This window comes from Barbus barbus (genome assembly GCF_936440315.1).
Source record: "Barbus barbus genome assembly, chromosome: 12".
NCBI lineage: Eukaryota > Metazoa > Chordata > Actinopteri > Cypriniformes > Cyprinidae > Barbus > Barbus barbus.
In genome coordinates, this window is record NC_136740.1 from 14,399,204 (window position 1) to 14,425,676 (window position 26,473).

General features: G+C 37.5%; 2 protein-coding genes and 1 pseudogene across 5 annotated transcripts; 1 reads left to right on the plus strand and 2 right to left on the minus strand.

Annotated features, from left to right (window-relative positions):
• Positions 1-252: 252 nt before the first annotated feature.
• LOC306878227 (uncharacterized protein) lies at positions 253-5,494 on the plus strand. 2 transcript variants are annotated; one of them, XM_079430441.1, is made up of 7 exons: positions 253-441; positions 653-814; positions 961-1,060; positions 1,977-2,578; positions 3,852-4,191; positions 4,449-4,528; positions 4,637-5,494. In XM_079430441.1, the coding sequence occupies exons 2-7, from the start codon at positions 677-679 to the stop codon at positions 4,721-4,723; spliced, it is 1,347 nt and encodes a 448-aa protein (XP_079286567.1). In that variant the 5' UTR covers positions 253-441; positions 653-676; the 3' UTR covers positions 4,724-5,494. The 2 variants fall into 2 exon arrangements, with proteins under 2 accessions (XP_079286567.1, XP_079286568.1); XM_079430442.1 differs by having other exon boundaries at positions 278-441; positions 661-814; positions 4,637-4,877.
• Positions 5,495-5,636: 142 nt separating this feature from the next.
• On the minus strand, positions 5,637-14,958 carry LOC306877603 (guanine nucleotide-binding protein G(I)/G(S)/G(T) subunit beta-3-like). 2 transcript variants are annotated; one of them, XM_079429459.1, is made up of 9 exons: positions 14,804-14,958; positions 12,928-13,070; positions 12,667-12,809; positions 11,788-11,851; positions 8,933-9,095; positions 8,755-8,821; positions 8,465-8,666; positions 6,499-6,715; positions 5,637-6,379 (listed from the first exon to the last, which is right to left on the minus strand). In XM_079429459.1, exons 2-9 carry the CDS (start codon positions 12,982-12,984, stop codon positions 6,273-6,275), a joined length of 1,020 nt encoding a protein of 339 aa, XP_079285585.1. In that variant the 5' UTR covers positions 12,985-13,070; positions 14,804-14,958; the 3' UTR covers positions 5,637-6,272. The 2 variants fall into 2 exon arrangements, with proteins under 2 accessions (XP_079285585.1, XP_079285584.1); XM_079429458.1 differs by lacking the exon at positions 14,804-14,958 and adding an exon at positions 13,708-13,816.
• On the minus strand, positions 14,910-26,317 carry LOC306878534 (prolyl 3-hydroxylase 3-like; annotated as a pseudogene). The gene is made up of 14 exons: positions 26,029-26,317; positions 25,344-25,489; positions 25,067-25,225; positions 23,271-23,362; positions 22,870-23,003; positions 21,621-21,761; positions 21,362-21,451; positions 21,193-21,281; positions 21,031-21,108; positions 20,381-20,508; positions 20,156-20,251; positions 19,927-20,060; positions 19,696-19,830; positions 14,910-15,031 (listed from the first exon to the last, which is right to left on the minus strand). The product of its transcript is annotated as a prolyl 3-hydroxylase 3-like (transcript).
• Positions 26,318-26,473: the final 156 nt, after the last annotated feature.

Here is a 26,473-nt window from a genome sequence, read left to right on the forward strand (position 1 = left end):
CAGAGTTGGAGCTAAACTCTGCAGCAGATTGGACCTCCAGACTAAGATTTGAGGAACCCTCAACCCTGGTCCTTTTGACTGTTTAACTCGAAATAATTAAAAGAAGACGGTAACAACACGCGGCTGTATTTCAAATCGCTGGTATACGCCCAATAAAAATGTATTTGCAGTCTCAGCCAATCAGAAGCGCCGAGGGAGGAATTTAGCGTTCAGCTATTGGTCTATTTAAAAATCGCCGCAAACACAGAACTTCCCATTTAAATGCTCTCGCTGGAGTCACACGGAGGAGTCTAGATTGGAAGACGACTGAAGCATTTCTTTGTTTATATCTGCTTTTGTACATATATAGGCGTATAAAACCTAACAAAGTTGATTTGATACAGCTTGAAAGATTAAAAGGACCATAGAGCGGACTGCACGCGGAACATCTTGAGCGTTAAGGTGAGTTTAAGTTTATTTATTGGACAATAACTTGTCTTGTTGCTAAAAACGCGACACAACAAGAACTGCTACTTGTTTGTTTAACGTTAATTGAATTAAGGGATTCATATACGTATATTTTTAGCGATGTTCTAGCAAGCCAGCAGGAGTCGGTGCATTAGGGTTGTATCTGCTTTTTCGCTTCTTAACGCTGTTTTCATAAACCGTGCAGTTTTTCAGTAGCAAACCGTGTAAAATGGGTGCCAGTGAAAGCAAGCTGTCTGTGGCATCAACACCGAAGGTAGAGCCGAGCCAGCGGCCGAGAGCAGCGCGTGTAGCGAGCCTCTCAGACCCGCGTTCACCGTCCTGCGCTATCGACCGCACACCTATACAGGTACAACTTCTGTTTGAGTCTCTCTAATAAAAGATTGATTTAGTCGCTCATTGATTAGCCAGACTGAGCTGAATTATGCCATTTTCAGATCCCGTGTGAGCAAATATGGACATGATAAGCGTTGAATTGGTTGTATTTTTCCGTAGGTGGGCGTGGCTTACACTCCTCTTCCGGTGATGGAGTCAGTCGGACCTGTGTTTGACCCCCGCTCACCCACACCTGGCATCACTCGGACACCAATGAAGGGTAATCGACTCGTTACGTCAAGTGTATCACATGTGAACTGTTTTTGCGGTTTTAATGCAAAATATTAAAATATGGCGAAAAGCGCTCAAGCTAAAATCTAATTAATATTCATAAGCTCAGCCCTTTCTGTAAAGAGTGCACTTTTTCAGTTGACTTGGTTGTGGAAGTATTTTTAAGGAAAAAGTCTTACAAGTTACAAGTCAAGAACCAAACCAACCAGCTACAAGGTGAATAACACTACGAACTTGTAAGGTTACAAGACCACCTGTGGTTAAAGGAATATTTCATCCCAAAATTAAAAGGTCATTTACTCACCCTCATGTCGTTCCAAACCTGTATGAGTTTCTTTCTTATATTGAACATAAAAGCTATTTTGAGGACTGTTGTTAATCCAAAAGCTGATGGTCCCCAATGACTTCCATAGTATTTCTTTCCCTACAATGGAAGTCAATGGGGACCATCAACAGTTTGGTTCATCAATCTTATTTGGTGTTCAAAGAAATTTATACAGGTTTGGAATGAGATTAGGGTGAGTAAATGATGACAATTTAAATTTATGGCTGAACTATTTCTTTAAAGATGTTAATTATGATGCACAAACATTTTACATCCATAATGCATTCAAATGTGCATATTTATTCAGATTTGTAAGCAGCTAAAGTGTTTCTCCCGAAGGAGAAAATTGTCGCCATCCTCAGCCCTTCCCACTTCATTACAAAACCGGAGTAGTGACAGCCTCCTGTATTGTGACACATCCAAGTGTAACAGTTGATCAAAAAAATAATATAGGGTGGGTTTATTGATTTAAAGATAAGGTCAAAAGGTGTTTATTTTTTTTTATAACTGAAACGCATACATGGATGAATCGTTCTCAGTCATAACTCTGCAAGATAAAACTCCTTTGTCTCCTTTACAGTGAGCATCACGTCTCTTGCTCGGCGGCTGAGCACCTTCTTTCTCAATGACGTCAAGTCCGGTAGTGACACTGTTACTCCCCTTCCTCCGGTCTCCTTCACTAAACACCCCAGCCTGCCCAGTGGGAATCAGCAAAATGAAGCAGACCCCAGAGATCCTCTGCTCCCTGTGGTAAAAGCCCAGAACTCATCCACCCTCAACGGGGACACCGATACTGTGTCCACCCCTGCACTTTCTTCTCCTTCAGAGGGCTACGGCTCCATATGCAGCAGCCCTTTTGTGTTGATTGGAGGCACGGAGGTGGAGGTGGATGCTGAGGCCTCGCTGGAAGAGGCGGAGGAGGCTCTGCTGCTCGGTGCTTCATTAAGGAAAGAGCTCAGTTTGAGCCTTCTTGCTTGTCGTGAAGGTGTTTACTCCTCTTCTCTGGGGGAACGTCCTCTGACTCCTCTTCCTCCTGCTGAGAGGCAGGCGAATGAAGATCACTCCTGTGCGCTCTTCTCAGTCCCACCACAGTCCACAGAGCATGAAACTTCCACGCCTGCTGTTGAAGCTGTCGTGACCTCCGAGGCAGATGAGGTCCCACCACAGACCTCAGAGGAACAGGTTTGTTTTTGAGATTATTGAAAGACTGTGGTGTTCTGAATGTTTAAAGGAGTAGTTCATCTTTCATCTGTATGCATTTGTGACCCTGGGAGTGAAACCCAGCCAAAGTAATTTTTTGGTGATTTACTGTTTTCTACATAAAATCATCCTTCATAAGGTAAAGAACATTCTGTGAAAATTGATCTTTATCTTTAATATTACCCGAGTAAGACCATGTCAAAGATTTAAATCGTCGTGAAAATGTTATTGTTTTTATTTTTTAACTTTATTTTAATTTTATTTCATTTTTAATCTTATTTTGAAATTTCCATTTTATCAAAGAATCCTGAGGGGGAAAAAAAAAACAATTGTGGAAAATAGTTATACAGTAGTTATAAATTGTTTCTATTGTTATTAGGTAATTCTGTCTTATAATTTTCATGAAGAGCAAATCTGAATATTGGAATGATTTCTGAAGGACCGTGTCACACTAAAGACTGACGTAATGATGCTGAAAATTCAGCTTTAAAAGATTTTAAGATGAAGAACAGTGATGTTAAAGTGTTAATATTTCACTTTCTCTCTTTTTCTAATTAAATGCAGGCTTGGTGAGCATTATAGGTTTCTTTTAAATCAATTATATTTCTAAAAATCATTTAATTTTAACCGGGGGAAGTCGTGGCCTAATGGTTAGAGAGTCGGACTCGTAATCGAAAGGTTGCGAGTTCGAGCCCCCGGCCGGCAGGGATTGTAGGTGGGGGGAGTGAATGTACAGCGCTCTCTCCACCCTCAATACCACGACTGAGGTGCCCTTGAGCAAGGCACCGAACCCCCAACTGCTCCCCGGGCGCCGCAGCATGGCTGCCCACTGCTCCGGGTGTGTGTTCACGGTGTGTGTGTGTGTGTGCATTTGTTCACTACTCACTGCTGTGTGTGCACTTGGATGGGTTAAACGCAGAGCACCAATTTCGAGTATGGGTCACCATACTTGACAATACGTCACGACTTTAAAAACTTTTAAAAAACTTTTTTTTAATTGCAATTTTATATATGTGATAAAATATAAATTTAAAAAAAAATTAATACCTTTTCTTTGCCATTAAAAAAATATGAAACAATGTTACAAACATAAGTGATTCATTTTAAAATGGATGTTTTTCTTTGTTTTGGGACCATTTGAAAATTTCAGTACAGGTAGGAATCTGAACTATTGGCCTGATTTAGCAGGCAAAAAAACCTCCCATACTGTTGAACGGTGTGAGGAACTGACTGATGTGTGTCCTTACTCCATCAGGTGACTTCTGCACTTCCGGAGTCGAGCCATGAGCAGCAGGAGGAGAGCAAACCTCCCACACCTCAACCTGCTGTTGCTTCCAGCAAATCCAGCCCAGTGACCGGTGTCCAGGTTGAAACGGTCCAGTCCGGCATCCGTTGTCTGAAGTTTGACACCCGCAGCCCAAGTCAGGCTATTTTTAAGCCCCAATGGTTGGGCGTGGGCTTTGGGAGCACTGGAGTCAGAGCAAGAGGGGTACAGGCGCGTGGAAAAACATCTGTGTCCTCACCGCTCTCCACCAAAAACACGGCCACAAATGAGAATAACAACATGGTTGTGCGCACCAAACAGAGACCAAGAGGTGAGTGTGTCCGTCCACCACACAGCATCAACATTTAAAAACCGCTAAAATAAGTGGAAGCGGCTGACACCATGAGATTTTCAATTTCAGGTTTGTAAATGTCTGCACCTGCTCTTACATTTAAAAGGTGGATAGACTAACAAAATGATGAATCTGTAGCGTTTACTAGAATGTACCATTTTATCCCCCCCCCCCCCCCAAGTATGGTTTTTCTCGGTTATAAACTAGCAAATTGAGGTATTTGATTAATTTTCCAGAAAAAGTTCTGATTGGTGAGGGCAGATCGCCTCTGCAGATCCTGAGGGAGGCGAATTCACCCAGAGACCGCAACTCCCAGGTAATTACTGTTATTTGCCACTAGTTATATTTAAACCTCAGTGCTTTTTCAACTGTAGACTTGTATTATGTAGTCACTTACTAAATGAATCTTCATGTCTGTCTTCAGATGTTGAAAGTGTCCACCCCTGAAAAACCGAGATTGAACCAGATGGACAGGAGAGCTCTGATTCTGTCGCTCAAGGAGAACGAGTGAGACGAACCGAGCAGACCAGGATAAATCCAGTCAACACTATGTATATACTACAGTTTTAAACTACATGATCATTCTTTTTTCCCGTTCTTTACGGTTTCTTTGTGTGTTTGTAAATAAACACTGTTTTAATGTAAATAAAATATCATTTGATTTTAGATATTGTTTCGTTTTTTATTATCTGATTTTTATCAACTTGTCAACTGTTCTCAACGCATGTCTAGTGATAAGTGTCATAATATGCCACTACTTTCAGCTCTGCAATTGTTGAAACTGTCAGCCGATCAACATTCTTCAGTTATGTTTAACTCTGATGCCCACATCCTTTTTAAAAGCATTATTAATAATTTATCTGAACTATTTTGTAACACAACAGTTATCCAATATCTGTTTGCTACTGTTCAGAAGTCTGGGGTCGGTTTGTGTTTTGCATTGATTTGATTGAAAAATACAGTAAAAGCAGTGAAATATTACAATTTAAAATAAGAGATCCTAAAATTGTATTTAATTCTTGTGAAGGGGAAAGCTGAATTTTTTTCAGCATTACACCAGCCTTTAGTGTCACTTGATTCTAAAGAAATCAATAGTGGAAGACGGAAATGGCTTCATATTTTTGTGGCAATTGTGATGCATTACATTTTTTTTTCCAGAATTGTTTTATGAATGGAAAATTCAAGATGACCGCATTTATTTGAAATAGAAATATTTTGTAACATTTACTGTCACTATTTTGATCAATACATCCTTCCTAAATAAAACCCATTACCTTCGGGGAAAAAAACTGACCCCAAGCTTTAGAATGGTAGTGTTTGTGTACATTGTAGTACATAATACTCACATTGGTTTTCAATTTCATCAGATATGAGAGATAAAAATCAGGCAGGTTGTCAGTTTTTTTTTTTTTTTTTTTATTATTGGCCTGAATAAGCAGGAAAAAAAAACAGATGACACTATCAGTGCACTATCAAAAAAAAAATCTTAACACTAAACTCAAACAGAAACTCACTAAAACTTGTTTAATCTACCTATAATTTGTACCACATTTTATAAAAGTGAAAATATCATTCTGTGTAGACTTAAGTCATTAAATTCGATCTTGCGCAACTATTTTGGCAACCTCGGTCATATAGGTTTGATAGCACAGGATGCTTTTAGATATCAGTAAGCTTAATTCAACTAGTGTTGAAAGTCTTATTTAATATGCTATTATTGATAATATGCTGTGACACCCATGTGTTAAAGACCCTATCCAAAAATTACCTCACAAATCACCAAATAGGTAATGGCTTTGTAAATGCCCACTTTTGCAGTTCGCAGTCCCTGAAAAACAGGTTTTCTGGTATTGCGTGATTTCTTTAACAAGATTATTCTACAGGTCAGCCCATCTCTAAATGAGGTTTTCTTATTCACAGTCTTTCTCGTTGTGATGGCACAACAAACATATCGCTTTCCCTCCCTACTTATACAACCCATAGTCCTGTTTCAATTGTCCCCTTTACATTTTACCCTGTCTTTGACATATTCTATGTTTGCCTCCATTTGAGACAGAGCCTTAGTTCCAGATCTTCAGAAAGCTATCCCATGATCCTGTGCAGCAGGCCATCCCATCAGGTGTCACGCCAATACAGCTCACTCTGTTGTCATGACCGGACAACACTCCTGTAAAAGACAAACACTATTTTATTATAGTTCATATATACAGATATTTTTGCATCTAATATGCTTTATCATTCTCCTGAGGTTGACATCCATCCTTGCATCTCTTTCCGGTGACGTACCGACTCTCTCCGCCTTCAGCGAGTCCCAGATGTTGCAGTTGAAGTCGTCGTACCCAGCAAGGATGAGTCTTCCAGAGAGGGAGGGAGCGAGGGAGGTCACGCCGCACATGATGCCGGAGTCCTGGTACGTGATGAGCTCCTGGTCTGAACGCAGGTCGTACAGCTTGCAGGAAGCGTCGTCTGAACCCGTGATCACTGCATTGCCATTGGGGAAAAACTGAAAGGTGACACAGAGAGAAAAATGCATGCATTTATTATAATACAGTTGAAGTCAACAGTTTACATACACCTTGCAGAATCTGCAAAATGTTAATTATTTCACATAAAAGATGTTTACATATAGTCCACAAGAGAAAATAATAGTTGAATTTATAAAAATGACCCTGTTTAAAAGTTTACATACACTTGATTCTTTTTGTTTAGTGATAGTTGTTCATGAATCCCTTGTTTGTCCTGAACAGTTAAGCTGCCTGCTGTTCTTCAGAAAAATCCTTCAGGTCCCATAAATTCTTTGGCTTTTCAGCATTTTTGAGGATTTCCAACAATGACTGTATGATTTTGAGATTCATCTTTTCATACTGAGGACAACTGTGAGGGACTCATATGCAACTAATACAGAAGGTTCAAACACTCACTGATGCTCCAGAAGGAAAAACCATGCATTAAAAGTCGGGGGGTGAAAACTAAAAGATGTGTACATTTTTCTTATTTTGCCTAAATATAATATTTTTTTCATTTAGTACTGCCCTTCAGAAGCTACAGAAGATACTTACATATTTCCCAGAAGACAAAATAAGTTAAATTTACCCTGATCTTTAAATTAAAAAAATGTTTCACTGTAAGTGTGTGCTGTGTGGATGCTTCAAGCTGTTCTCAGTGGTTTCTAAGTTGTTCTGAGTGGCTGCTTTCTGATCCAGTTTCGAAGACTTTAGAATATTTCTGGTCCTTAAAGATTGCTGGGGTTCCTTTCTTGGTCCCTAGGATTTTTGCTCATTCTCTTAATGATGTAAAACCACTCCTCAAACTGCACAACTGAACATATCCTTCATGTTTGTAGTGCAAACAGTGCTGAATAATCTACATAATGTACAAGTTAATTACATTAATGCAGTGGTTTTCAACAAGGGGGCCCCTGGTTGAAAACCACTGCATTAATGTAATTAAGCCCACTAGGGGACCTCACAAACTTTCAAGGGGGCCTCAAAATAACTTAAAAATGTAAAAAAAAAAAAGGCTAAAACAACAAAAAATCACCTCTTCGACAACATTTTTTTTCTTTGAAGAACCAATTATGTAAAGTAATAAAATTACATAATTTATTATTTTATTATAAATTAATACAACTGTATTATTAAAAGTATTAAATTATTAAAACTAATAAAAAATAAAAATGAATGATTAAAACTAATAAAAATGTATTTTGAAATAAAATACAAAATAAATGTTAGATGAAAAACGTACTAACTGAAATAAAATGTTTTATTTTAATACATTAAAATGACAAACTAAAAGAAAAAACTAAATAGAAATATTTAATATCTAGTAAAAATGACAAAAATCACACAACAATATTAGTAAAACGTAAACATCTGAATTAAAAACTAATTAAGAAAAAAACAATTAAAAATAATAAATACTATAAAAGTATATTAATAATACTCAACAACAGTGCTCTATGGGCATTTTTATAATGTATATACATCCTTCTAGTTTTGCCAAATTAAAAAAATTAAAACTGTTAAAATCTTGTGGCCTTCAAATATTGTTGCTGACAATGAGGAGGTGTGGGGAGGGGTAAAGAAAGGTCAAAAAAGGTAAGAACCACTGGCTTAGGGGTTCAAATCCTGATGAACAAATAATAGTAAATTAAAACCTTAGCAAGCCCCATTCATTATGAAAAATTAAATGTAAGTAATCAATATTTCTGTGGTTATGGATTAATTACTGGCTTACTGATCATTCTTACCCCTATGGCGTTGATATCACTCTCATGGCCTCCAAAGGTCTGTCTGCACTGGCCGTCACGGATGTCCCACAGTTTGGCTGTGAAGTCACAGGCTCCTGAGATGAAAGTGTTGAAGTCAGGGGCCACACCCAGAGACATACAGTCACCCAGATGACCCGCGAACACCGTCTTCTGCGATCCTGTCTCAATGTCCCACAGAACACTGGAAACAGGTCAGAGGTCACGTTATTACTGCTCCATTTTCTTTGCCATTTTAGTTTATAGCTATTATATGTCTAAAGTGAATGTACCAGGTACAGTCTCCAGAGCTGGTGATGATCTCGTTGTCATTCAGGAAGCGGCAGGAGGACAGGTAACCTGATCAACACAAAACTCAGAACAGACTTCAAGACGCCGCTAGCTGATGTTAAATATTTCATTGGCTAGATATCGCTCTTGGACATTGCAAACTGGTTCACATATGCTCACCTGTGTGTGCTGCGAGCTCACGCATGACCTTCACGTTGCCATCTTTGCCCTTCAGGTTATAGATGGAGCACATGTTGTCAAGTCCTCCACACGCCACCATGTTTCCTGAAGGTGCGTACGCACATGTCATCACCCACGAGGACTTCAGTGGGATTGCGTGCACCTAAACCACAATCAGAGAGGATGGGTAATTAATGTTCTATTAGCGAATGGTAATATATACATTCAGCCTTATTTGTGAAACTTTCGTAAATATGAATAATTGGTCTGTAAGTCTGTAATATAAAGGAAAGTGGACTATGTGGCAGTTTTATTAATTCATTCATTAATTTAGTTATTATATTTATAATTATATTATATACTATGCTAAATAGTGCAGAATGCAGAGCGCCATAATCAGAATGCAGTATCATCCATTTGCATAATAGAACGTTTTAGATAGATGTTTTACACACTATTTACATGTTTTTCAGAGCAGGTGTACAATTTTTTTCATATCAAATAGCATTTAAAAAATATGAACACTTTCATGAACAGGGAAATAATTAATGAAAATTTACATTGAGCATCGTTTTACAAACGATTTACACAAAAATTAATTCTGCTTGTGTTTCATGAATTAGATCCAATGGCAACTTTCTCCCATTTGTGGCTTTATTTCTAATAATTGCAATAATCGTCTCGTTGCATAAATATGTGCCTTAAACTGTGAGATATGAAGTCACAAATAAAAGATGATAAAGGTGCAGTTAGCTAACAAACACAGTCAATTGTTGTATATACAGGTACATCTAAAAAATTTGAATATCGTGAAAAAGGTCAATATTTTTTGTCACTCATTTCAGAAAGTGAAAGACATATTATGTAGATTCATTACACATAGAGTGAAATATTTCAAGCCTTTATTTCTTGATTTTGATGATTATCAAATAAGTCGTGGAAGTCGTGGCCTAATGGTTAGAAAGTTGGACTCGTAAACTCGTAAAAGGTTGCGGGTTCGAGACTCGGGCCGGCAGGAATTGTAGGTGGGGGGAGTGAATGTCCAGCGCTCTCTCCACCCTCAATACCACGACTGAGGTGCCCTTGAGCAAGGCACCGAACCCCCAACTGCTCCCCGGGCGCCGCAGCATAAATGGCTGCCCACTGCTCCGGGTGTGTGTTCACGGTGTGTGTGTGTTCACTGCTGTGTGTGTGCACGTTGGATGGGTTAAATGCAGAGCACGAATTCCGAGTATGGGTCACCATACTTGGCAGTATGTCACTTCACTCATTATGGCTTACAGATAATGAAAACCCAAAATTCAGTGTCTCAGAAAGTTAGAATATTACAAAAGATCAATATAAAAATTATATTTTAAACAGAAATGTCAGGCTTCTGAAAAGTATGTTCATTTCTATGCACTTAATACTTGGTTGGGCCTCCTTTTGCATGAATTACTGCTTCAATGCGGCGTGGCATGGAGGCAATCAGCCTGTGGCACTGCTCAGGTGTAATGGAAGCCCAGGTTGCTTTGATAGCGGCCTTCAGGTCATCTGCATTGTTGGGTCTGGTGTCTCTCATCTTCCTCTTGACAATACCCTATAGATTCTCTATGGGGTTCAGGTCAGGTGAGTTTGCTGGCCAATCAATCACAGTAACACCATGGTCATTGAACCAGCTTTTGGTACCTTTGGCAGTGTGGGCAGGTGCCAAGTCCTGCTGGAAAATGAAATCAGCAGGAAACTTCACACTGGACTTCAAGCAACATGGATTCTGTGCCTCTCCACTATTCCTCCAGACTCTGGGACCTTGATTTCCAAATGAAATGCAAAATTTACTTTCATCTGAAAAGAGGACTTTGGACCACTGAGCAACAGTCCAGTTCTTTTTCTCCACAGCCCAGGTAAGATGCTTCTGATGTTGTCTCTGGTTCAGAAGTGGCTTGGTAGCCCTTTTCCTGAAGACTCCAGCTTCAGTTCACTCCTTGTGAAACTCTCCCAAGTGTTTGAATCAGCTTTGCTTGACAGTATTCTCAAGCTTGCGGTCATCCCTGTTGCTTGTGCACCTTTTCCTACCCAAATTCTTCCTTCCAGCCAACTTTGCATTTAATATGCTTTGATACAGCACTCTGTAAACAGCCACACCTTTCAGTAAAGACCCTCTGTGACTTACCCTCTTTGTGGAGGGCGTCAATGTTCGTCTTCTGGATCATTGCCAAGTCAGCAGTCTTCTCCATTATTGTGGTTTCAAAGAACAAGAGATACGCAAAATTTATACTGTAGGGATGGTCATTAATTGAAACTCAAATGTAAATATTCTAATATTTTGAGATACTGATTTTTGACTTTCATGAGCTGTGAGCTCTAATCATCAAAATTAAAACAAAAAACTTTTGAAATGTTTTACTTTGCATGTAAAGAATCTAAAATATATGAAACTTTCACTTTTTGAAATAAGTTACAAGAACAAATGAACTTTTTCACAATATTCAAATTTTTTGAGAGATGTACCTGTAATCGTAATAGCACTAAATCAAATCAAAATGACCTTGCTTTATGATTAAATATGTGGCTTAGACCAGCTTCAATAACCTATAAGAACTGAAACCGTCTCAGTCCTGCTTTCGTGCTTCATGTCATTTAGATACGTCTCCTCCCTCTTGCACACAATGTGCCCACTGGCAGGTACTGATTTTCTTAATAGACTTCACCTGAAACGATTTGCATTTAAATGTACGTGACAGCAGCTCCAACTTAAAGCATCAGATTTTGTCATTTGTAACATCTGTAACAGATAACGATAGGCTCGATGATTTTTGGCCTTTTTTTGTAGCAAAGGACTTAAGAGAATGTAACATTGAAAAACTTTTCAGTACCTTGTTGGTGGTGTAGCTGTCCCATACAATCAGTTTACCGTCTTGAGATGCACTGACACACAGTCTGAGAGAAATATAAGAAAAAGAAACATCAGGTTAGAAAATTAATTTTCTGTATGATTTTAGTATTATTTATTATAGTATTTCTTAACATTTTTATTTAGAATTTTTTTTATATTTCCAGTTTTCATTTTCATTTTAGTTTGTTTCAGTATTTTTATGTGCTTTTTTTATTAGTTTTTGAAAAATATTTATATTTTTATTTCAGTTTAGTAATTTTACTTAGTACTAAAATTTTATTACAAGTTTTTAAAGTTAAACTGTAACTTAAAATCTAATATTTATATTTTATTTTAATACCTAAAACCACAACTAGTGAAGACATGTTTCTAACATCACCAGTGTTACAGGCTTGATTTAAAAGGACGTATGAATACTAAAATCTTAGTATTTTACAAGCTATATATTAAATATGACTTACTTATTATACTTATTAATACTTATGACCTGGACCAAATGTAAGAATAAAGGTACGAAAAGACTTAAGTGGTTAATTCAGTGTTTGTCTCAGGTGAATTTACTTCAGCACGCACACGCACACATATGCAAAACATCTGATCCCTTTCCAACCTCCTTTCATTAAACAGAATGTGGTTTTGGTGCAGAGGTCAAATTTCTTAATCACATTCAGACCTGCATCATTAATACAGCTTACTATTGTATCCATGTACAAATATCTGTTTACATAATCATTCATTTCATTTATCTTTGCCCAAATGAAGTGTATATTATGAAGTGTAATGTGTGTATTTGGATATGCTTGCAGACTAGTACATGTGGAACAGAATGTATTGCTTATATTTGCATTTAGATGTTTACTTTGAGTCCCCCCAGTGCACGGCATAGATTTTGGACAGATGTCCTCTCAATGTCTTCCTGGTCTTTAGCTGGACACGGCCCACAACAGCTGTCCCCGCCACATGATCCTGCAGCATGAGGTCCTGGACTGCTTTACGAGCCGCCTATAGAGCATAGAACATACACATAACTGATATTACAGCTGATCTAGAACTGAGAATCAATCGGTGATATTCTGTAAAGTTACACAGATGTTTATGAAGACGTATTCTTGACACTGACAGTAATCTCATCCTTCAGGCTCTCCGCCTCCTTTCGCAGTTGCTCCATTTCACCCATGGCAACGGTAGTCAGGCACAGTCACCCACAGATACAGACAGGAAGTGAGGTCAGTAGAGCCAAGAGAATGCTGGGGAAAAACTCTCCTGAAAATGAATATACATTTCATTGTTACATCAATCATGACAGTGCAATTGACATTACTGCTTGTGGCAAGAGCTCATTGTTGTTGCTTTCACTGTAATAAATCTTCAGTTCCCTCGTTCAGCATCTATTTGCAATTCAAACTCCCTTCAACCTGGTTTGCAAATCCTCACAAATTAGGATGCATGCAAAATTTCACTTATACCATCACCACAAACATACAAGTGCATAGTGAGTCAGAGTCAAACAAGAAACTACTTTATCAAACGCCGCACACATGCTTTTGTATAATCAGATAATACATACATAGATGGTTTAGTTTATAAATACTTTATATACATCTACAGCATTTAAAAAATTAGAGTAATAAGTGATTATTGTGACTCTATTTACAGTGGCTTTCATAGAAACAATGAGCAAAACAATAAATAGATTTTCTGCTGAAAACTTTCCAACCCATATTAGACATTATTGATGAGGCTTGGCTTTCTCAATACTGTTATCTATCATAATTTTGCCCTTCATTTTGGATGGTTCACCCCAGTTTGCTTGTACAATTAGAGTTCTGTCATTTGCCTTAATGAAAATCATTTTTAAGTTACTATTGAGTTATTCTTAAGTTTGAATATCATGTCTTACCTTACAAAGAAGATTAATGTAGGCTATGTCCTTTTGTTGAATTGTTTATTGAATCTTTGTGTCTCTCTCAAGCTCTCATGACCAGATGACTTTTGCCTAAAATTTGTTTGAGAGGAGAAAGCGAGAGAGCAAAGGGTGTGGATGGGAGAGAGGTGGACCGGTGGGAGGGAGCTGTCCTGTAATGGACATCAATAAATAGCCCTGTTCTGGAACTCAAGGTAAACAGCACACCTGGAATTTTTGTATTTGTCGTCAGTGTGAATTAAAGGGCAAGGTAATGTTATCATCAACAAGACCGTGAGCACCAAACACCATAACCAGAACGAGACTAATGAGAGAGAGAGAGAGAGAGGTAGGCAAGAGAGAGTGAGTTTAAATCCACACTGCTGAGATTTTAAGGGAGGCCTTTTGAATCAAATCTGCTCTCATCCGATTATTGACTGCTCTTTGCATCTGGATAAGAGCTACAGTAGAGATGGGGGGGGGGGGGGGGGGGGGGGGGGATAGAAAGAGAGAGAGAGCTGGGAATGGGTGTGAAAGTGTGGCTTAGCCATCGTTTGAATTTGAGTTTTCGGCAAATTACTTTAAAAAAACAGTCTGCCATAGTATTATCAAGTCATTTCCAAACCTGTTATGGTTAAAAAGTCCTATAACTATTTATTTAGAACCTAAAAATGATTCATTATATTAAATTCATTATACTATGATTAATTATTAGGCCGTTTATAATAATAAAACTATTTCTTAATATGTGCACCTCTTTAAACATAAAACACAATGTAGAGAAATTATTCATTACACTACACAATGTCTTTTTAATCCAATATCTTGCATCTTCTGATATCTTAAAAGCATTTATTCTACCTAAAATGAAAAAGTAAAATGTTGCAGCAGCACCAAAACAAAACAATTTTTTACAGATTTAAATCATAAAACTGATTGATATATGTTATGGTTCGCTTCTGATTTAAAGTGAAAATTTCCTATTGTGGTTCATTATCATAATCTTTACTTTGCCATATTTGTAAGTAAGAACTAAGCTGGTAGCAACGTATAAAAGACCAAAACTACAGGACTTCAAAACGTCATCACTTACCTGTTCCTCTGGGATGTTTCTCCACTCTATTTGAATCTCTAATTCCTTTTCAACTCTTTATCCACTTGCCTTTTTCTCGGGACAATGTTCATTCAGGTTTTCTGCTTTACGCACCTTCTGATCCCTCTCTTTCTTCTCTCTCTCTCTCTGTAAACTCTGTGATGCTTTTGTGATGGGCAGATGAGGATCGGAGGGGATGAAGTGAGATCAGGGCTGAAAGGATAAAGCCTGGGATGGAGAGAGCAAGAGGGAGGGAAATCTGTTAAGAGAGGAGAGAACAGAGAGTAAAAGACAAGAGAACTAAATAGTGGAGAGAACCAGGTCATGGGGTCACATGACAGAAAAGCAGGTGTGAAGGGCCAGGTGAGGGACAAGACAGATTTTATTTTATGTTTAATTTTTTTTTTTTCGCAGATGATGCCTATCCATTTATTTTGCCTTGAAATAATAAACATTGAAAATGTTGGCTAAATGTAGAAGTTTTCTTTGAATAGTGCTCAGCTGAATGGGTTAAGGGTCTGTAATGGACTGATAAACTTACAATTACAAAGTTGTTGAACTAAATTTCCTAAGCCTGATCCTAAAGATCTGCACTGATGATAAATCCATAAACTTTGAACATAGATGTCCTTGAAAACCAAAATTTTTTAAAAAGCCACCAGATGAGGGTCATGCTTAGAGTGGCCTATTAGTCATGAATGAGCAGACAGAACATCCACAACATTCTCACATGTCAGTGTGATGGAAGAAAGCTGAAAACAGTAAATAATAGACTGGAGAGACATTTCTATGTATGGAACGATGAGTGGTTTCAGATCACTGGGAGCTGGTGTAGCGTACCTTGGAAACTTTCAAAATTAGCAATGTTTATACTTTGAGATGAGCGGAAGGCTTTGTGATTCAACTACAGTATAATACACACAAGGTACGCTAACCTTTATTGAACACTATTATAACAAAACATAAATAACATCGTTTCAGAAACATAAATGCGTGAGGACCATTAGAGAATATTGTGCAACAAACGAGCTTAAAAGCCTGTGAACATTTAAGGCTTTGTTTAAATCAATTTTAGTGTCCTGATTTAGAACTGACAAACTATCATTATCATAAATATAACTCATCCTCCCCCACCTCGCTGAACCAGACAAAATATCACCGCATGGTGGATAAAATCATCACATGATTTAGCAAGGAGGGGGGACAACGCAACCCATGGGTGAAAAGGATTATATTCTATTAGGACAAAAGGGAGTGGTTTACTTTTGCATGGATGAACATTGAGGAAAGGTTGTGTGCAGCATTACGTTCAGTGTCATGTAAAAAGCCCTTTATTAATGCATAGTTAAGATGTGTGCATTTATATGTGACCCTGGACCACAAAACTAGTTTTAAGTTGCTGGGGTATATTTGTAGCTATAGCCAAAAATACATTTTATGGGTTAAAATTATTGATTTTTCATTTATGCCAAAAATCATTAGGACTTTAAATAAAGATCATGTTCCATGAAGATATTTTGTAAATTTCCTACAGTAAATATATAAAAACTTAATTTTTGACTAGTAAAATGCATTGCTAAGAACTTAATTTGGACAACTTTAACGGTAATTTTTCAGTATTTAGATTTTTTTGTACCCTCAGATTCCAGATTTTCAAATAGTTGCATCTCAACCAAATATTGTCCTATCCTTTCAGATGATGTATGCATCTCAATTTTGAAAATTTGACCCATGTGACTGGTTTTGCGGTCCAGGCTCACATATAGGATTGTCTATGTGTGTGAGGGTGGATCAGGTTTTGCCTATGTTATGGGGAGCAAATGTCTCCACAGTGAACTTGAAATCAGCTAGATTGTGGGATCAGTCAACACTATACATGAAAAAAAATGGCTTAATAAACATGCTATGTATTGCCTTAATGAAAATGAAAAAAGTTTCTGTTTAGATAGGAGAAAGAACACATCATTAATGCAACAATAGAAGTTAAAGGAAAGTCCTGAACACAAACAAACTTATGTGCTTAAATATTCGTTAGATTTGATATATTTAAATATTTAATTTTGTACAACAGTTCTGTAAATTTATTTGGTCCAGCGGCATTCCAATCTTGAAAAAGTAGTAAACCATCCGTGTATTTTTCATGTACTGTTTCATAAATACTAAGAATTCAGACATACTACTCTTCACGCCAAGTGCTTTTCACTTTTTATGTAGTATGGAAATACATGGTTTAGTACGCAGATCCAATATCACCTCTCTGTGATTGTGCGTTTCAGTCTGTCGGTGTATTTTAGTGGTGGGGATTTGTTAGTGACAGGTTACTTACAACAGTTGGTTGCGACCTCTTTAAGAATGGGTCGTTGAATCATTCTTTCTGTCATTTTGTTAAACAACTGTTTTATTCAGGAACAAAATATCACTACAGCGTATTGTTTGGAGATGCAGTCTATTTTCTGTGGCTTTGTTCGGAAATATTTTAGTTGAGAAAATATGCAAAACTATCTGGCATTATTTTGCCTAAATTTCAAGTTTCTCAGTTTATCCTGTTTACTTTGTTAGCGCACATTACTCTGTTAAGTTAACAAACAGATGAAATTAGTTTGTCTTAAACTTGTTTGAAATTCCCCTCTGGAATGGTGCTCGTTCCCTGATAAGTTGGAGAAGAACATCCTTAATAACTCCCTTCTAACTGTCAGTCTGCTGTGAGCTACAGATGCACTAACATCAAGCCTCTGTTTCAGTCAGAAATACACCACAATACTGAAGGAAAGTCAGTCGCAACCTCTGATTGACGTTGACTTAATATGTTATAAAAACATTATTACACTGGCAATAGTAAATCAGCTCTTGCGATATTACTTAATCGTCAGTGGAATTTACATTTAAATTCAATTACATTCATTTTTTTTTAAAGATTAAAGTAGAAATTGACGATGTACAGTTTCATACTAAACTTTCTTATTCCAGAAAAAAAACACCTCTGTTTCATGTATATTTAAATAAAAGCATCCTAGATCATTGGCTAAAAATGGACACACTGTGAAAAACCTGCAGCTGTGTGATTACATTGAGAAATCCAGGTTAAACAAATGTCTCGCTCTAAAAAAAGTCATGCTAAAATGTTTGAGAATGGACCATCGACTGCTCCGTTATCACTATTAATATCCACGCTCTTCAGCACTGGACAAAATCCTGCGCACAACACCAACATGTTGTGTAATGTTATGTTACCATGAGGGAGAAAGAGATTATTCATAAACGCATCTTGGTGATAGTCAAACATTGGTGGAAACAGGTCAGAAGGGTCTTAGTCATTTGCCTAAGTGGTACATCCATACATCTGCTCTGCTCTTAAACTCATAACTGTGTTCCAGGCCTGCTGAGTATCACATGCATAGGATGATATTAACACCTTATGATCCATTAACCATTATATCCTCTATTTTACAGCGCAATGTAGATTCATTCAAGTACAGAGGATCAATGGCCAGTGTAATTCAGGCAAGAGTCAGATTTTTGGTGCATTAGAGGAGGGTCAGTGGTATTAGGGTTTAGGTTTAATGGAAGGGGTGTCGTGTTGAGATGGGGAGTCAGGGCATGAATGATTACATGATTATTATTCCATACTCTAAATGGGAGATTTGTAAACTTCATAAACAAATGCACTCATTTATGAGGGATTATCTGTAATCTTGCTCCCCATCTCTCTACCCCGCCCTCTTTTTTTCCTCTCTCATTCCATCAGTGCTAATGTACTGCAGGACGTCAACACCTCCCCTCCTCCCTCTCTCCGCTCACTTGTTTTAATGTACTGTTGTCTAGATGTATTAAACACTTGTACCTTCTGTCTTTTTTTGTCTCTGTTTTGATTCTGAGAAACAATAATAAATTAAAGGTGTGCACAGTTGCGTTGATCGCTTTGACAATGGTCTTGGATTTATATTGACACCTAGTGGTGTGGATGCAGTATGAATAAAAAAAAAAACCATGAGGCCACTCACTCATGCAAAATAACATTCAAGGTTACTGATCTTATGTGAGAGTAATAAGTAGCCCCAATTTTTTTTTTTTTCAGTTTGTTGTTTCTTCATTGGATCATATTTGGAGAAATTTAATATTATATCACTTACTCACCAATGGATCCCCTGCAGTGAATGGGTGCCGTCACAATGAGAGTCTTAGCTGATAAAAACATCACAGCAGAAGCAATGAGTTGAAGTTAAAAATCTCTTAATTATTAATTTATTACGAACACATGTTTGTGATGTTTTTATCAGCTATTTGAACTCTCATTCTGACGGCACCCATTTATGCTAAAATTTCCAAATCTATTCCAATGAAGAAACTCATCTACATCCCTGATGCGGATTTTCAATACGCAAAAAAATGAGGAAGATTTTCAATAATACATACTAATTATAAAGAAAAAGATTCAATTATTCCTTGAACTACAAAATTAGCCCATTCGCCACTTCATTTTTTTTATTTAAAAAAATTATATTTAACCAAAATCATAACAGACATACTGAAACAAAGTCACAAACACATGCACACACTCTCATACTTACAGAGACATAACCATGTGAAACAGTCTGGGATAAATATAAACTAGTGTCCACGAAGAGACAGTGAATAAGCAGTGAGGCATTTGATGTCCATGGATGTCTCTTTGCTGATTGGCTCATTCATCTGTCTTTCTTACAGTTCATCCCGCCTGCCTGTCACTCTCTCTCTCTCTCTTTGCTCCTCTCTTTACCTTGGCTTCTTCCGCTGCGGGCAGTTTGAGAACTTTATAAACATGGATCTAAATGAAAGAAAAACATTTAGTGAATAGTGGAAATTTAATCTTATAGTGACTGTTTTGGCATCTCGATCAGCGAAAAAGAATTCACCTCCTTCATCTGTGCACCTGAGATCTCGATGAGTGAAAACAGGAGCTTCTCTCCAGCACTGCCTGGTTTCTGGCTCCAGGATGCAGTTATCCACATGAACTGGATGACAAAGATCCGAACGCCCCTCCTGATGTCCTTCATACACAAAGCCATATATGCACCAAACCCTGTTAATAATGTGTGTTTATGTGTGAATGACTGTTCCTGTAAGAGCAGTATAGAAATGTGTACCTGGGATGGCGGAGCGGCACAAAGTATAGAACAGAGTGACTTCTGAAGTACGAGTCCATCAGAACTTTAACAGTCTCCCCGATCTCATGTAACAGCCTGGCATCTGATTGGTTAACCAGCCCATCTTGAGCCAACTGGAAAACAGTTATTTTCTAGTGTACCATCTAGGGTATATTTGGTGAAAATGTCTATAATTTTATGAATCATTCTAGAATAAGTAATATTTTACCTTAAGTGCTCTGAGAACTGTCAAACCCTCAAACTTCTCATGCGGCGTGTGAGGAGAGCGCCGACCCCGATAACCATCACCTGCTGATGCAGCAGCCGATCATCAACACATGCAGAATGTGATCTGATTCTTGCAGCTGCTCTCTGTTAGTAGGCTGATGGGCATTCAACTGATTGCAACAGTAATTCAAATGGCTGATTTCTGGATGATTAGTGAAAAGCTCACGGTAGCAAGCTGCATCACGTGATCACATTCAGATTGGGATAAAACTCCATCCAGAACCACACGGTTGGTGCCATTCAGCCCCTGATCATCCATAGTAACTGTTACGCCAACCACAGGAACAGGACCACCTGAGTCAAAGTGGAGGAGTGAGTGGAAAAGGCATGACAGGATGACAAAGACATTTATAATGTTACAAAAGATTTCTATTTCAGATAAATGCTGTTCTTCTGAACTTTCTATTCAACAAAGAAACCTGAAAAAAAATCTACTGAGCTGTTTTCAACATAATAATAATAAATGTTTTAGAGCAGCAAATTAGAATATTAGAATGATTCCTGAGGGATCATGTGACTGGAGTAATGATGCAAAAAATTCAGCTTTGAAATCACAGGAATAAATTACATTTTAAAATATATTCAAATATAAAACAGTTATTTTAAATAATAAAAATATTTCTAAATTGTACTGTTTTTGCTGTACTTTGGATCAAATATATGCAGGCTTAGCAGAAGAGACTTCTTTAAACAACATTAAAAATCTTACTGTTCAAAAACTTTTGACTGGTAGTGTATGTATATACTGTACTGTATATAAATACACACACACACACACACATTACAGGACAGGATGGACAGAAACAGTGCTCGTACCTGCATAAAATCCACTGTCATCCACTTCTTCCACTTTCTCACCTTGCTTCAGTTTCTCAAAGTTTTTCTTTCTCTACTCTGAGAAGAAGAAAAGTTTGAATCTGCCAGGAAACTTATTTCACCAATCCCCTTCTATATTTTTTTTCTATTTTCCTGTCTCACCTCCAGGTTTCTCGCAGGGATTCGGGCACGACGTCCTCAGGAGTCCACAGATCCTGATGGGGACAGAGAGTGAGACAGACCTTTTTTGGCTAGTTTCAGAAAGAGAAACAAAAGGTGAGAGGTGAAAGACAAAAAAAAAAAAACTCAAGAACAGCATAGAGGTATATACCGGGTCACTGAATTTAAAGTCCAAGTTTGCCATCCCAAAGTACAGCAGTCTCTTCTCTTGCAAATCTCTGCTGATATACTTGACAATTTCCTTTGAGAATAAAGATAAAGTGGTCATTTAAAGTCTGTATTGATCTGGACCATTGACTCATCTATTCATCCTTATATCTAACAGACAGACCCATTTATAAATGCAAAGATTATTCTTTCTACCCCATCTCTCGTGTGTCATAGTTACTCCACCAGTCCATGCATCATACCTGCATGGGGCCTGTTTCCTGAGCCTGTGTCGCCTTCTAGAGTCTGAGTGTAGAGCTCCAGATTACTAAGGGAGTCTGAATCTGTGGGGTAGAAGAGCCGCAAGGAGCGCAGGGTCTCTACCGCCCCATTCAGGTCACCAGCTGCAGGACACCAAAGAGAGGTAACAATTAAAATTCATTTTTGTTAATTAAAAAAAAAAAAAAAAAAAATTAATAATATATACTATATAATATATATATAGCATAGTATAAAATAGTATAATGGTATATAGTATAAAACTTAATAAAAAACAAATGAAAATCACGTTACCTAGGTGTCAGTCCTTGTCTTGTGTTTCCCCTCCTCCCGTGCCCATATTTGGCCTTCCTGTTCCTGTCCTCGTTTGTCTTCATAAGTTTAATTAGTCCCTAGCCCTGTGTTTGATTAGTCCACACCTGTTCCTTATTTCCCTGTGTTTATAAGCCCTGTGTTTCCTAGCCCCTGTGTCCGGTCCTATCGTCATTGATGTTCGTCTCTCCCCAAGCGCCTCGTCTCATTGTGTGTGTCTTCAATAAACGGATTATTGGAACTTCCACGTCTCCGCACCTCCTTGTATCCCGAGAGGGAACGTGACACTAGGCAACTAACTGAAATAAAAAGTACTAAAATTACTAAAAACAAAGTGAAAAAAAAAAACTAATAAAAATGACAAACACGCATAACAAAAACTAAAATTCAGACAAAAATTTTTCAATTGAAAATATAAAAATAAAGGCTAATTCAAAATATTATTAAATACTATAATAGTAAAGCAACAATACTATTCACATTCGCTTCATAAGATAAAGAATATAGAGTCATTAAAACGTTAGAGTCTTTGACACTGGCATTAAAACTGTGTACAGGTCAGAAATTAGTAAGTACATGTAGTTAATTAATATTACTCAGCACTTAAATTTAAAATTACACTGTAACAAAGACACATTAAAATAAAGTGTAAATGAAATAAAACATGGGAAGATAAAAACAACAATAAAATCACAAATGTATGTTGTATCATGTTACATTGGTGCCTTTACACAAAGTTTATTCGGCCAAATAGAATTATGTTTTCAAAAAGTAAACAAAATAAATATTTCCAACAATAAACACTGAAAAACAAATCAATAAAGAATAAAAATAATAATAAATCATTTGTAAATAATCCAAATAACTTGTGATTAAACACCGGTGGGAAACATCAGTACTTGTGTCTCAGTGTCATCTGACCTTTAAACTGTGCAATATGTAGGTGCTCAAGCTGTAAGGGCAGGAAGTCCTCCAGAGCAGAAATCCTTCCAGGTCGCGTTGACACTAAGGTCACACACATCTGTTTGCATGACAGCAGGGAGAGAGAGAGAGGTCTGAAGAAACAGAGAAAGACTGAATTCACTGAACTGCTATATAATTTTCTATATAGGTGCAACAATCTATTTAAAACTATTCTGTTTATAAACAAGTTAATTATTTGCAAATAAGATTGGATTTTTACTATTCCTTGAAATAACCTGATGTTATACTACTAATAGAAGCTGCAATAACTTTCACCTGCAGCTCTCTCATAAACGCCCTGAACGGTGTCTGGCTCCTCCGGAATGACCCGGGACCGCATCACACATTGAGCTCTGCACTCTTCTGTCTCATTTACACACTCCTTCCACTTCTTCACTGCCTTCACCCAATCAGACGAGCTCTCAGCCAGAACGGCGGCATCATACATCTCCTAAAAAATGATAAACAATGTTACAAAATGATGTGAAGATGGCAGAGTAACTGAGAACAGCAGTATGCAGGACAACTAATGCGCTTCATTTCAAAAGGAGTGAGAAAAGGAGACGAGTGAGGACAGTGAGGTGTAGAACAAGTATGTAATTCACAGAAGTTGACATTATCCAGACATCTGTCTCAAAGACAAAAGACTGCTCGGTCAGTGTGGGAAGAATCGCCAAAATAACACTCTGCACAACACACTAGAAACCAAAATAACTATTATGATTCACAACAATGCAATTACACTGCCAGCAGTTATGAGAGCTGCTCAGACAGCAGTATGCACACTGAGCACATGCAATGACATTTGCAACAGTGTTATTTTAGTATTATGTATCATCTTTATCAAGATTTATTTTTATCCTCATACACAATTTCCCATAATTAATACATACATAAATAAATAGGTAATGTTACATATTAACATCTTCATTTGACCCTCTAACTCTCTATTCGAATTCTATTCTTTAAAAAAAAAACTTGTCCCTTTTAGACTTGCACTCTATTCATTTACGAACTGCTTGTTTTCTTAAAAAAATAAATAAAATAAAACTAACACTAGCTTTTCTAATCTTTTTATAATAATAATAATAATAATTTAAAAAAACAGTCCAAGTGTGCACATCCAGTAGGCAAAAAGCTCAAGGGGCTCCATCAAACAAGAATTTGAACCAAAAAAGCAAAGTAGGCACACCACAGCTCCAGAGATAGAAAAAATATTTATTTATGTTCTCACCACAGGTGACGTTTCATCAGTCTGATCAGTCTCCTAAGCTCGAAATGTCACCTGTGATGAGAACATAAATAAATATTTTTTCTATCTCTGGAGCTGTGGTGTACCTACTTTGCTTTTTATTTATTAAACAATTAACAAAATAAAAAAATGCCTCTAACACTAGCTTTTCTTTAAAAGCTTTCTTCTCTAATTAAAAAAAAAACTTGCTATGTGTACTGCGTTAAGCTAACAGACTTGTTATAGCGCTTGCATATCATTGCTCTTTTGTTGATTTTGATCACTTCCATTGTCCTCATTTGTAAGTCGCTTTGGATAAAAGCGTCTGCTAAATAACTAAATGTAATTTTAATCGAAGATGTGTAGGATGTAGCTTTATCTTATTTTTCATACCCTTGTTTCATTATAATTCTAATAAGAATCACTTCTGCTAATTTTAATATATACCAGATGTAAACACAGTTACTTAAGAAAACATTTTTAAGCCTGTCATAAATAACTGAGTTACATTTTTCATTCATTGTTTGAAATGTTTATGTATACTTCATATTCATTATTATAGTATTTTGAATTAGCTTTGATTTTCAGTTTCAAAATTTTCAATTCTCATTTTAATTTTAGTTTAAATTTTAATAATCATGCTTTGATTTTTTTCATTAGTTTTTTTATATTTCTTTTAAATGTATTTTTATTTTAGTTTAGTTCATTTCAGTTCTTCAACTTATTTCTTTCAGTTAGCCACCAAAGCAATATTTCTTTCAATATTTTTTTTAAAGGTTCAAGTTTGTATCTAATATTTAATGTTTTCTAATATTGTATCTAATATTTAGGCTATATTTAATTTAATTTATCAAAATTGATTTTTTAATAGTTTTAGCTAATAATAAAAATGCTGATCTGCAGATTCCCTTCTGTTGAGCACACCCAGTGTTGCTCCTGCTCTCTCTCTCTGTACTGGAAGGATTCTTCTTTCACTCCTAACAGTCTCCTGTACTTCTCAATGTTGTTCCTCATCTCCAGGTGACTCGGATTGGCAACAAAGAATGTGTGAGCGGCTGAAGCTGCTTTGGCCATTTTATCCAACTGTATAACAGAGGAAGAGGGAGTTTAAACTCACAAAACAAACCAGGGTAGGTATACTCAGACTCTTTCAGGTGTGTTGCCTGATTTCACGTTTAAACACTATGATTGGTCATTTTACCTTGTAGTAGGTGACTTGCAGGTAGTTATAAGTGTTGCGTGTTCCAAATTCATACTCAATGTCTGAAGATACTGGGAGCAGAGCAGCAGGAGGGAAGCTTCGACCCATACAAAACCTCACAAACTCAGCCCGCACCTGGATCCAGTCTAGTATGTGAAGTGACATACTGCCAAGTTTGGTGACCCATACTCGGAATTCGTGCTCTGCATTTAACCCATCCAAAATGCACACACACAGCAGTGAACACACACACCGTGAACACACACCCGGAGCAGTGGGCAGCCATTTATGCTGCAGCGCCCGGGGAGCAGTTGGGGGTTCGGTGCCTTGCTCAAGGGCACCTCAGTCGTGGTATTGAGGGTGGAGAGAGAGCTGGACATTCACTCCCCCCACCTACAATTCCTGCCGGCCGGAGACTCGAACCCGCAACCTTCGGATTATGAGTCCGACTCTCTAACCATTAGGCCACGACTTCCCACAGTATCCCCAGGTCCCAGAGAGTAAAATCCTCTTTGTCTACACACACACATAAACATGTATTAACATGCACTGAACTGGATAAGTAATAGAAAACTCCTAGTACTGTTCTGTACTATCACTGTAAATGTATGAGGTCACTGAAACACTCATATGGAGATTGCGCACACACACACTTTATGCATCTGCACAAAACGTTGGCAGTTACCTAGTTTGGAGATTTTGTCATCTCCTGCTGTTAAACACTCGTCGTGACATTTTCGTCTGGTTCGCATGAGCTTGTTTCACGTGGAAATGTATTTCTCCAGGAACTCCGCTGCGCGCTCCCAATCCTCCCTAAAATACGCCCGAACCCCGCTGTAATAGAGCTCATCGTACGGGGCAGGAAGTCCGGATGAACTCTCTGAAGACAGTCCGCTGCTTGCAGCCATAAAGACATGGTTGAGAATGAAGAGGAACGCCACGTATACAGGGCTTGTGTTTGAGCGTAGCGCCATAACGCAGGGATGTGAGGAGGTCACAGTCACACAGAGGAATATACAGCACGAGAGAGGAAAACTAATGTTTGTTTGTTTAAAGTGAATATGGGTGCATTACTTACTATATAATTGCTTAGTTACTAAAACGGTTAGAGGCTTTGATTTAATTTATAG

What these genes read in the sequence shown, in the direction of transcription:
- LOC306878227 (XM_079430441.1), top strand. Translation starts at nt 677, where the DNA reads ATGGGTGCCAGTGAAAGCAAGCTGTCTGTGGCATCAACACCGAAGGTA. An exon ending in CACTCGGACACCAATGAAGG is followed by an intron (nt 1,061 to 1,976) that starts GTAATCGACTCG and finishes TCTCCTTTACAG; the next exon opens with TGAGCATCACGTCTCTTGCT. An exon ending in CACAGACCTCAGAGGAACAG is followed by an intron (nt 2,579 to 3,851) that starts GTTTGTTTTTGA and finishes TTACTCCATCAG; the next exon opens with GTGACTTCTGCACTTCCGGA.
- LOC306877603 (XM_079429459.1), bottom strand. Translation starts at nt 12,984, where the DNA reads ATGGGTGAAATGGAGCAACTGCGAAAGGAGGCGGAGAGCCTGAAGGAT. An exon ending in GCCTGAAGGATGAGATTACT is followed by an intron (nt 12,810 to 12,927) that starts GTCAGTGTCAAG and finishes TATGCTCTATAG; the next exon opens with GCGGCTCGTAAAGCAGTCCA. An exon ending in AGCTCTGGAGACTGTACCTG is followed by an intron (nt 8,667 to 8,754) that starts GTACATTCACTT and finishes ACCTGTTTCCAG; the next exon opens with TGTTCTGTGGGACATTGAGA.